The 12,175-nt window shown below is 41.1% G+C and overlaps 1 protein-coding gene across 1 annotated transcript in view; it reads left to right on the forward strand.

The window, feature by feature from the left end:
• Positions 1-3,842: 3,842 nt before the first annotated feature.
• LOC133418785 (melanopsin-A-like) overlaps positions 3,843-12,175 on the forward strand; it is a 50,882-nt gene continuing 42,549 nt past the window's right edge. Inside the window, exon 1 of the mRNA XM_061707618.1 lies at positions 3,843-4,074. Coding sequence (XP_061563602.1) covers positions 3,952-4,074 — 123 coding nt within the window. The 5' untranslated portion in view covers positions 3,843-3,951. The remainder of the gene's footprint in view (positions 4,075-12,175) is intronic.

The following is a 12,175-nucleotide window of genomic DNA, read 5'->3' on the forward strand; positions in this document are numbered from 1 at the left end:
CCGGGATGAAAAAGAGCTGCCAATTGTAACGGTTACCGAAGGTAAGTATATACATGATGTCTATTGAACCAGTATCAGTAAGGTCTAGGAACGACTGAAGAGCCTGGAAACCTGTGTCAGCAGAATTACCAAACACACACACACAACGGAATAGTTTGAATTCAATGTATTGTTCACAAAATAATAAAGATGAGTTTACAAACCCTGCCTACCTAAGCCGGCTTCCTAGTGTGCACAAATGCACAATAAATGGGCCCATAAAAATAAATAAAATAAAATAGAGGTTCCTTCAAAATAAAGAGTTCAATGTCCAATGCGTACTGCTCCTTTAGGGAAAGAAGCAAAGGTCTTCTTGTGTATGAGTGTGTGTTCTTTGATGTCTGTGTTCGAACTACCCGGGTAGATTTTGAGTGTTAGTCTTATCTGTCTGTTAATGAAAAGGGAATCGACGATGCTGTGCTCTGCAGATGGATCCTGCAGCTGGCCACACCGCGTTGCTGGTTCCTCCACAGTCAATCTTCCATTTAAACTGGCTCGCCACTGAACATTAAGTTCAGATCCCGATCGACTCGGTCTGGGTAAAAAAACAATCTATGCAAACAGCGAAGAATGCATGTTATAATATAATTTTCTCTCAATCGATCTCCTTAAATCATCACTATCATTAACATTTCCTCTCTTAATATATCAATCATGAAAGATACACACTGTCTAATCATTGCAAAATGAATAGAATTACATCACACAAGATATCCCAGTGTCAATTAGCTGCAAATCATGCACACCAAATCACAACATTCACTTCAACATGTAAATGAAATATAATATATTTAAACTCACTATTTATATTAACACATTAAATCTATTTATGCTCTTTTAACAGCACTGTAATTGTAACACATTTTTAATTAAACATTGGCCCTTTAATATTCAGCCTTCTTTTAACTGTTAGGAGGGATCAAACAGCCCTTATGTATTCACTTGAGCATATTTAAACCATTAAATTACCTTAACAATACAGGTAATCAATCAATACTCCTTCAGTAACATAACTTTAACCTCAAACAATTAAATATAAGGCACCTTTAATGGTGTAAAACACTGTTACTGCTCTGCTACAGTATCACAGCTGCATAGTGTAAGTGAACCTTAGCATGACAGTGCACAATTAGCTCGCGGCTAGCGGGATTAGCTTGGTGCTAACGTAATTAGCGATCTTTTTACACTCATTTATCACCACTAAAATGATATGTATCCGTATCTGTGTAGTCTCTCGTACTCTTGGCGACAGTATCACAGCTCCAATTGGTTTTTATTCATGAATCAAGAGTAACACAGTCAAAGGGAGTCCTGATAGCCAAGATGGCGCATTAGCATTAGCATTTCTTACCGGAGCTAAGGCCTGCTAACAGAGGCTCTCCATTCCAGCTGAAACCTCACACAATGTAACACCCTGACAAACAAATAACTTGTTAACAGTGTGTACCAGGTGAATTATGGTGAATTTCTGGTGTGAGGAGTGTTTATTCGTTACCGGGAGTTCTCAGTTGGTAAGCTGTGCTCTTGGCCATGACTTCTGCCGAAAAGAGAGTGAACACACGTGGTTTACTCATAGCGGACGCGCCACCCTCTGGTCGGCCATGGAACTGCACCGTTCCACAACATGAAGTTCTGAAACCCAGGTGGGTTACACAATACATCCAGAAGATGGTCGCTAATGGTGAAATGTTAAGTGAACACCTCAGTAAGGAGGAAGAAAAGATGGTGGAAAAACCATCATGGAAAGAGAAACTAATACACGGCTATTAGAGCAAAGAGGTGGCTGACATTGAGGAGATCTACTAGCGGCTAGAAAAGGTTGGTCTGAAGGACAACTTTAAAATCTTGGGGCTGACTTTTAGAGCTCTGCATGGTCAGCCCCCCTCCTATATTAAGGACCTACTAAGCCTCTACACTCCATCTTGTCAGGCCGAGACTCAAAGCAGGACTCAGATGCAGAAATATTAGATAAAAGGCTTTTATTGAATTCGACCTCGGACCGAGTGACAAACAAATGAAACTAGACACTATACTCTGACTATAAAGAGGACAATAAACATTCCAAGAGGAGGGAAAAAATAATAAAAGAAACAAACACAAAAAGGAAAAACCTGCCTATATAAAATAATTTGGCTACAAAAAAAAAAAAATCACTCTTGAACAAGGAATAAACAAAGGGCTATGAATCTAAGCTAAGGGAAAAATGACAAACCAAAAATAAATAAATAAATCACTCATCACGAGGAACATACGGCGTACTATGGCTGTGGACGTGGACCAAGGCTCTGGTTCAGGACAAGGATGAAGACACTGGCACAAGACAAGGGGGACACAGACTATTTAAACACATGGAGGGAAATAGGGGACAGGTGGAAACACTTAGGGCAATCAGACTGAAACACATGAAGGGCAAGTGACCGTTGTTTTTATTGTATTTCTACTTTTATTGTAGTGTTTTATTCATGTTATTATTGATGTTTTATTTTTTGTGAAGCACCTTGTGCATGAGATGAAATGACAAAGTAAATTGGTTTTGTCGGTTTCTTTAGCATCTTTTCACTTTCTGTTTTCAGAGCTATCATTATTATTATTATCATCATTATTATTACTATTACTATTATTACAGTTATTTAAGCTATTATTATTATTATTATTATTATTATTATTATTATTATTATTATTATTATTATTATTATTATTATTATTATTATTATTATTATTATTATTTTGTGTAGCCTCCTGATACTTCATTTGTTCTTTTTGTATATTCTATTCTGTTAAAAGGTGGGCCAGATAAGCTTTATGCTTCAAGCCCAGACCTTTTCGGTCAAAATAATCACAATGTTGACCAGGGAAAAACCTGTGGATGTTTGTTATCTTGTTTGTTGATTTTTATGCTTGTGATTGACCGAAATAAATATGAACTAACTTGTGACATTCCGGTGTTCTGTGAAAGGTTACAACACTGAGGCACTCATCAAAGCAGCACATGAATGGGCCTTGGGCACAAGACCTATCTTCAGAAAGGACACAATCACAGGAAGGTGGGAAAATCTCTTTTAATACTCCATTCTAATCAATTTTTAACTTCCTCACTCCTTTTTTTTCTATCCTATTTTTGCTTTTAGGATTACTTTAGACGCATACACCTAATGCCGGACCAAAGCAACCCTGAAATCAAAACGTAATCCTTCCATTATCTATTATCTATTCCCTCTTTTGCGGTTGCAGCTGCCTGGTCTGCCATGACCTTTCCCCACAGATTCACCCTCAATCCACAATTTCCATCTATTGGAAGTGAGTCATGTGTGCAATGAAATAAATACAGATTGTATCTGTTAAGGTTGCTAATACAGACATGAGCATGACTTTTGCAGGTCATACACACGGTGAAATAATTTCCAAGTTAAGCCAAATGGTCTCATAGCATAGGACACAGATAACGTGATAAATAACTTTATCTTTTGCCGCATGAAACTGTGATTAATTTTTCCCTTTCCTCGTCTGGAAGCACAGAAGAAAGCATATTAAAATTAAGATAAAGGTATGGAGGTAAAGTGATGCAGAGGTGGCACAGGATACTATTCTAATGGCTTTTATCAAGCAAATAAACGGAATGAAAGTAATTTCTATCTTCAGTATGCTCACACTTGGAAACCTACTGACACAGTGTGAGGCTTCCCCGGACCAGGGATTGGACGAGAAAACACAGAGAGAGGGAAAGAGGCAGAGAGAGGGAGAGAGAGCAAGTCTTTCCCAGCTCCACAGCTGTTGTACTACAGTTGCTCTGTGGGGGATGTAGGAGCAGGGTGGCAATGATCACTGGCGCCATGGACTCTTAGACCACCTCATACACGCTCAAAACCTGTCCAAGTCAACTTCCACAGCTATCCTCACTTTAACCAGCGTGGAATGGACTCCCGGCTCCAGATTGGACCGGTGGTCCCGACACCGGACCCCACCGTCCGCGCACCCTGGAATATCAGCTCCATCAACCGGCACCGGCTCATGGAGCTGTCTCCGGCAGCCACAGCTGTAAGTGTCCGGCCGCTGCTGCTGCTGCTGCTGCTCCAGGTGTGTGTTTGGATGTTTGGATGTTTGGATGTGGATGCTGGAAGGACAGCTGTGGGCATGACTGGAGAGCCGTGCGCTCTGCAGCGATGCGCAGCAAACCTGATCCACAGCAGCCAGGCAGCTGACCACAGGTGAAAACAGAGAGAGAGAGGGAAAAAAAAGGCTTATTCTTCAAGCTGAAGTGCCATAAAATATAAGAATTGTCAGACGAGAGATTTGCGAATGAGCGAGGTTTTCTGCTCTGGGTGGATGAATGAATTCATGAATTCATGAATGACAGCGTCCTCCTCCTGCGCGTCTGCTCTCCGTTCATTCAGCAGCAGCGCTGAATAAAGGCAGGAGCGCAGCGCACATTCCTCGGTGGCTCCCTGCTTTATTCTGGTGGGATTTTAAAATCCCGCGGCCACAGTCAGAAGTAAGTGACTTCTGTGATGAAACAGATCATATTATTTTTTATGTGGTAAATTTTATTTCATTTTTATGATAGTATTTCTTTAACATGTCTCAGGACGAATAGACTTGTCTCCATCCTCATTGATATACCGTCGTTATATATATATATATATATATATATATATATATATATATATATATATATATATATATATATATATATATATATATATATATATATATATATGTATATATATATATAAATATATGTATATATATGTATATATACATATATATATATATATATATATATATATATGTATATATATATATACATTTTTATACACACATTTTTCCCACAGGTTTTGCATTGAAGAAAACACCATCATCTTGATATGATTTTATGAAGTCTTCATGAAATGTCTGACCTGTTATAGTCCAAATACCGCAGAGATAAAGAACAAAAGCCTCTTTTCCACATGTCTTTACTGCTCTGTTCATAGTCGCTGGTTTCAGCGGAGTCTGACACTTGAATCCACCTCCTCTGCAGGGTGTGCTTTTTTTTTTTTCGCTTCCTGCTACTCACTTTCAAGGAACAGTAAATGCTGCTTGCTGCTAAGCTGGGTGGGGTACTGTAGGTGGGGAGGCTGGCCGATTTTAGTCTGAGCTGGGTCAGTGATGCCACAGTATCTTGTAAATCTGAACTTCAAAGATTCAGCAAATCAAAACGAGGGAGCAGGGTTGTGTTTTTGACTTAGTGATTAATGCAGACCTAAATATACGCTCTCGACCAAAGAAAAGTATTTTTATTTCATTACATGGTCCCCTAACAAGCAAACACGCCAATTTGATTGATAAACTTAATTTATCAGTTCATATCAGATATTTTTATTGACCTTAATCAATCTGTACGTTCTTATAACATAAATGATCGATGACTTTGAATTGTTTCCTGTTTTAAAAACTTTTTTTAAACAAACCATGTGATCATGGCGGTTCCGTCGCTGATGTCGCCCTTCTACATTTTTTTTCTTTGTTTTAATTCTCACAAAAACTTTTTATGTTTACCAGTTTGATTACAAAGTCTCACGCAGGATCAGACCCCTGTCTCCCTCTGTCTGAGAGTGGGATTAGTTCAGCCACAGCCTTCAAGGAAATCCATCAGTCTTTTCACCCCTGAACTGAAGTCTATTAAGAATACATCACATGAATAGAGAACGGACCGCTTTGACCCGAAGGCACCCGCTAAAGCCTCAAGCCCTGAGACAGACATTTCTGATAGACACCTGTAAGATGCTACAACAGCTTCAGCTCAACAAGTGAGAGCGGTTCAGTGGAGGTTCCGACTCTGAGGCTCGGATCTGTAGGCTTCACTTACTCCACCTTTTCGACGTCTGGTGTTCATAACAGAAGTGCTGGGAAGCTTACAGTGAGAGAACCCTTGGGGGAGCTTTTGCTGAGACAGATGGGAACCGACACTCTGAAAAAAGTATGGCTTTCTGTGAAAAACTCTCAAGGGTTTTCACATTCCTATTCAGAGCTACTTTTCCTCTCACCACAGTTTGTTGCCTCTGCCTCTCTCAGTCTAATCCACTTTCTCTGCAGAGTAATAAATATGTGAGTTCAGCTTCTAAATGCTCATTTTTGTAGGTGTGTGTGTGTGTGCACTTTGGTGGGGTGTGTTGGTGTAACAGAAGTGATCTCTTCATTTTTGCCTTCAAAAGGACACATTGATGGATGTGAGGGTTGTCCTTTATTATCTGGTTCTGTGATTAATCTGGTGTTGATAAGACACTATTCATTTTTTTAACTAACTGTTTAACTGATGACACGGTGGGGAGATTCGGCTGATTCTGGCATCTTCATTTGTAAAGCTCCTGTAGTATGTAGGATCCTGAAGTATTATTAAACCTTTGAGTGAGGGGAAAAAATAACATCTGTAACCTTCCTCAATTTATCATTGCACTCCTGACTTTTAATAAAATATTCAATGGATACATCATATTACTTTCTTTTAAGTAGTTGTGCTAATTATAGGCAAAACAAAACAGTTTTTGAAGCTTAAAGATGCTCGTTAGCCCTGCCTCACACAGGCTTCCTGACGCCTCAAACACACATGTCAGCCCGACTGGAAAGGTGTCAAAATTGGCTGATGAACATTTATGCAGCACCAATATTTTTTTTCCCTTTCTCCAAGCTAAAATATATGTTTTGATTTAATTAGAAAGACTATTTGAAAGGGGGCACGGTGGTGCAGCGGCGCAACTGGTAGTGCAGCCATCTCGCAGCAAGAAGGTCCTGGGTTCAATTCCCACCGGGGACGCTGTGGGTGCTGAAGTGTGTGTTAGTTCCCCCATGACCTCAGCACCCACACCCTGGGTGGGGTTGGTGGAAGGGCCTTTCTGTGTGGAGTTTGCATGTTCTCCCCATGTTCCCTTGGGTAGCTAATGTGAGCTACCCTCACAAAAACATGCAGCAGTCCTGGGATATACATGCCCCTTCTGGCCAGCCGGGGCGCCACACGGGGTGGGGAGGATCTGGCCTGAATAACGTGATCCTTCTACGCGCTACGTCCAGCCAGAGAAACCTCACCCTGTCTGGTGAAAAGAAGCTGCTCACTCCTCAAGTAAGGAGGAGGCCTGAGCTCAGTGTAGGGCCTCCCGGTGTTGGTAGAGTTCAATTCAATTCAATTTTATTTATATAGCATCTAATACAACAAAAGTTGTCTCTAGACGCTTTACAGAGACCCAGAACATGACCCCCGAGCAATTATTACATAAACAATGGCAGGTAAAAACTCCCATAGTGGGAGAAAAACCTTAAGCCAAACAGCGGCAAGAAAAACTCCCCTCTAGGAGGGAAGAAACCTGGACCAGGACCAGGCTCGTAAGGGGGGACCCTCCTGCCGAGGGCCAGACTGGGGGTCGGGGACGTCAACAACACAGCAGGCAGGTGGAAGCAGCAACGGGATGACCGGGGGTGGGGACCGCAGGCAAGCACGCAGCTCCCGAAGCTCCGGCCCAATCAGCAAGTTCCAGGTTAGGTGCAGGGTCGGGGAAAGGTTGAGAAGGGGCAGGGCCAGGGAGAGGAGTCTTGACAGACAAATCTCTCCCCCGCCTGCTCTTTGCCACCGGCAGAGGATGCTGCACCATGTACAAAAGAGAAAAAAGAGAAGAAAAGGGGGGGCCAGCACAAGAAACTACAGGAGCAACTCTAACACACTAGAGTTTACACTACCTAGAGATTAGAGATTAGAGGGAGCAATGCACAGGACTGACTTAGGTAGGACCGTAGGAGCACTGGGGGATAAAAAGAAAATGGAAAAAATCTGGGATAAAAATGTATTAAAAAAAAGAAAGAATATTTGACAACTGAGAAGAAGAGGCGTGGTCTAGTTCTCATGGTTTCCCACTTATCTCTCGACAAATGACAAAGACCACCCAAAGTCCCAGTGGATTCCCTGTGGCTGGACCGAATGCTTTACAGCACGATCGCACAAATGAATAATGATTGGGCAGGCTCAAAGTCCACTGGGGCTGAGTGGACTTCAGGGGCGACTAAGAGGCTCAAGAAAAAAAGTAATGACGCACAAGAAAAAGGAAAAACGTAACAGAACGAGAGGAATCCTTGGACGTGCTTGTGGGGGAGATCTGAGATCAAAACAGCAAAAGGTCTTTCCCAATAAAAACAAAAATACAGTGTATAAAAAGATGTGGACAAGCTGTCTGTGACATTATTTTTATTAATTTTATTATTGTTATTATTATTTTAGGGACACCATCTTGACGGGAGCAGACTCCTCCCAACCTTTGGTTAATCCAAAAATAGACAAAAAGACAAAATGGTGGTCTCTTCGTACAAAGTCACCCATCAGTAAGAATTCAAACGAGCCAACAGATGTTGAGTATCGTTTGCACAGGAACTTGTGGCTTGTATGTTGTTGACAGAACGCGCGCTGGGGACCAGGGGCCTGTTTCACAAAGGAGGTTCAACAAACTCCGAGGCGAAAAATGAACTCGGATAAACCAACTCAGAAACTCTGAGTTTTCGGTTTCAGGGAAGGTGTTCAGGTTGGCTCGGTCAACTACGAGTACGTACACTCTGAGCAGCTATACAGAGCCACCATCAGTGGAGGTCAGATTCACCATGGCAACGCATAGTAGGCAGAAGTGATCTTCACTATTTCGATTCGCTGAAACTGAACAAATTAGGGCAATCATATAATGAACAACTGCCACAGCGAAGAAAAAAGAGCTGATTGAGGAAATAGCAGAGCGGGTGAACATGTAGACGAATTAAAATATTTAACAACTGTTTCATATGAATGATAAATGAATGTGATATACTGTTTTCAATATTCACTGTCATGTAGGCGCAATCCTGGTGGCCAAAAGAACATTTGAGATGGTTGAACATGAAGTAGGCTCACATATTTCAGACGGGCAGCTCAAACGTAGCAGGCGGTTGTATTCACATTAAACATTTTGTCTCAATGGGAAAAATCAAAGGATGAAATCATTCAAGCTGGGAAATAAGATGCATCCAGTCTCACTGATAGATGCCGAGGAGACGCTTCTTTACTCACACCAGTCTGAGCTCGAAACAAATTATTTGGAGAAATTAACGTTGTCAACTTTTAAATCACGTTAATTAGGCTACTTGATGACTTTGTAGCTACTGGAAAAAGAATAAAACTGGAACGTTTATATGTTTGAGTTGAAGGGATAAAAAGAAGCGGGGAGGCTTATGGGGGATTATGAGTGGGTCACTTTTCTCTCAGTTCTGCATCTTTCACTTTCTAATGTATAAAGTATTTGTGTCGTTATTAATAAAACTGACATTTGCAAGTGTATATCAGCTCAAATAATTAACAACCCAGGGTATTTTGTGTGAAGTATGAACATACGTTCGTGATACACGGAAGGACACGATCATATAGGCTGACTGTGACAAAATGCTCGGAGTTAGTTACTACGGTAACAGACTCCAAGTATGAGTTACCTTGGTTTCTGAGCCCTCTCGCTCGGGGTTAAGTAACCTCGCTTTGTGAAATGGACAGAGGTGGCAAATCCGGCTTCAGAAAGTAAAAGTCCTACCATGTATTTGTTCTGTCCATTCACTCAACCAGCTGATTCTAATCAGCACAGCTCTTCAGCCAGGTAGATGAGCTAATTAGTGAACTCACCTGGTTTTAGTGAATGGACAGAACAAATATATGGCAGGACTTTTACTTTCTGAAGCCGGATTTGCCACCTCTGGAAATGGAAAACTCAGAGTTCAGGTTCAACATTACCCACTTTGTGAAACGGACCCTAAGTGGCCATACAATGTCCGGGTTTTTGTCAGATCGTGAAGCGTTTGAACCTGCTGTTTCCACCGAGCTACGAGACAGCAAGTCATGGTTGTCTGAACGGCCCAGCAAGTGGAAAAGCTTGTTAGTGTTATGTGACGGATGCATGCAAGTGGCCGTCAACCTGTCGAAGAGTGCTCACTCAGGAACTGCCTTCACTCTTTGTACTTAGTTGGCACCAAATGAAGAAAAAACACGATCACAGATCTGACGGGTGTCAGTATGCTGACAGTTGAACAGGGAGCTGGTGTCACAGACATGTGGAGTGAGGACAAGGTTAAGTTAAAAGTGACTTTATACCTCCAACTCCACCCACCTCCACCTCCCAATAACTGACCGAACAAGTGATGTGTTGTCTTCATTAGCATTCAGCAGGTGCAGGACAGAAGATCCCCGAACTTAAATCAGCCGAGTTAAAAAAAAATCCAAGAACACAAGATTTAAATTGTGCAGAGAAATACTCCAACATTTATTAGAGAAGGAAAAGAGAGGGAGGTTTTGGGAATTCATGGGTCATTTTCTATCAAAAATCTGGCATTTTTTTGTTGGATTTGATATAAAGATTTTCAAAGGACTTTGTAAACCTGTCATCCTTTTGTGGGAGGTGACGTCTCGCCATACTTGATGTCCTTGGGCTAAAACAACTGTGACCTATCATTTGAAAGGAACAGATGAATATTTCGCTTAGAAAAATAAAACAGGATAATCACTGACGTATTAAAGTGATGGTCGAAGCTGACGCCGAGACCACACCCCGATAAGCTGAAAACCCCAGCACCATTCAGGTCTGTTTGTATTCTCCAAATTATTGGACACCTTCCAGTGAAACCGGGTCATGAATTTTTACTGCCTGAAGTACGTAACTGAATCTGGAGCCCTTTTATATGCGGGTGAAGCACCTCATTTTCCCGTTAATATACAAACACTGAGTCATGAACGGTCCATGGCGCACTGAGGCAAAAATATATATCGACAAATAATGACGGCCGCTCCACACAGGCAAGAATAATGTCACCGAAAGTGTATTTTTATTCCAGGGAAACCCCTCAGCCATGTTTATTAAACCAATCCAGGCTGCTACAGGGTCATATATGTTTCTGTTGTACAAAAAGTTTATATTATGTGCTGATCATGTGGTCACACCTGAATCACATGTTTTTTGTGTGTGAGTGTTAGGTGAAATGACCTCTGAGAAAGAACAACATATAGCGTTTTTTCATTGTGTCTTTACTTATTTGACAAAAATGAAGACAAAAAGACAAAGAAAAGAGGAATTTAAGAAGGTAAGTTAAAGGTCCTGCTAATAATCAGCCCTTGATGAACTGATCATCAGCAGATGTTGTTCTGGTTGTTAACTGACCTTGAGCATTCAGGGGGTCAGTTTATACAATGCCACGCAGGAAAGACATAAGCAATGGTGTTAGAGAAGCAGTTGTTTGTGCCCATCAGAAAGGAAAGGGTTTTAAAACCACTTCCAAACACTTGGACTTCAGTGACTGCATTTACATGCAGTCAAATAACCCTTTTAAAACCCGAATATTAGCAATAACCCGGTTTTGCACGGCCATGTAAACACCAATAACCCCTTTGAATAACCAGAATTTGCTCATATTCGGGTTTTTAAAAACCTGAATATGACCCCTGGGTTCCTCCTTTTAGAACCCGAATATTCGGTCATGTAAACGCCTAACGGGATATCCCCATCAAACTGAACATGAATTTGTTTTCTGCGCATGCTCTGTTCACAAGGAATCTTGGTCTTTTGAGTCCAGGACGTACTTCTAAACACGGAGAAACGCAAGACCACGCCACACTTTTGGAGTGAGGAGGAGACTAATCACTTCATAAATGTAATGAAGGATATGAACATTTTGGCATTTGTGGATGGTAGAAAGATAAGATAAGATAAGATAAGATAAGATAAGATAAGATAAGATAAGATAAGATAAGATATCCTTTATTTTCTCCCTCAGTGGGGACACTTATTTTTGTTGTCAGCAGTACACTTAGCACACACATGCAGGGGAGGTTGTAAAAAGACTGAAAAGTCAGAATAAAAAATATATAAAAATACAAAAATTACATATAAAATATGTATAATCACAGAATATGAACAGTATATACAGTTGGTTGAAAGAAGAAACGGTGCAGAAAAAGCAGGTGGAGTGTTGTGAGGTAGACTGGCAGATTGGCAGATATTGCACATCTTATATTATTGCACATATTATTGTCCACTGGCTACTGAGAGCAGGCCTGGTTATACATTTTGATGGCAGCGGGGAGGAGAAAAGTACCGGGATAGTGAGATTTACAAGAAGG

This window comes from Cololabis saira, chromosome 19, assembly GCF_033807715.1.
Source record: "Cololabis saira isolate AMF1-May2022 chromosome 19, fColSai1.1, whole genome shotgun sequence".
Classification (NCBI taxonomy): domain Eukaryota; kingdom Metazoa; phylum Chordata; class Actinopteri; order Beloniformes; family Belonidae; genus Cololabis; species Cololabis saira.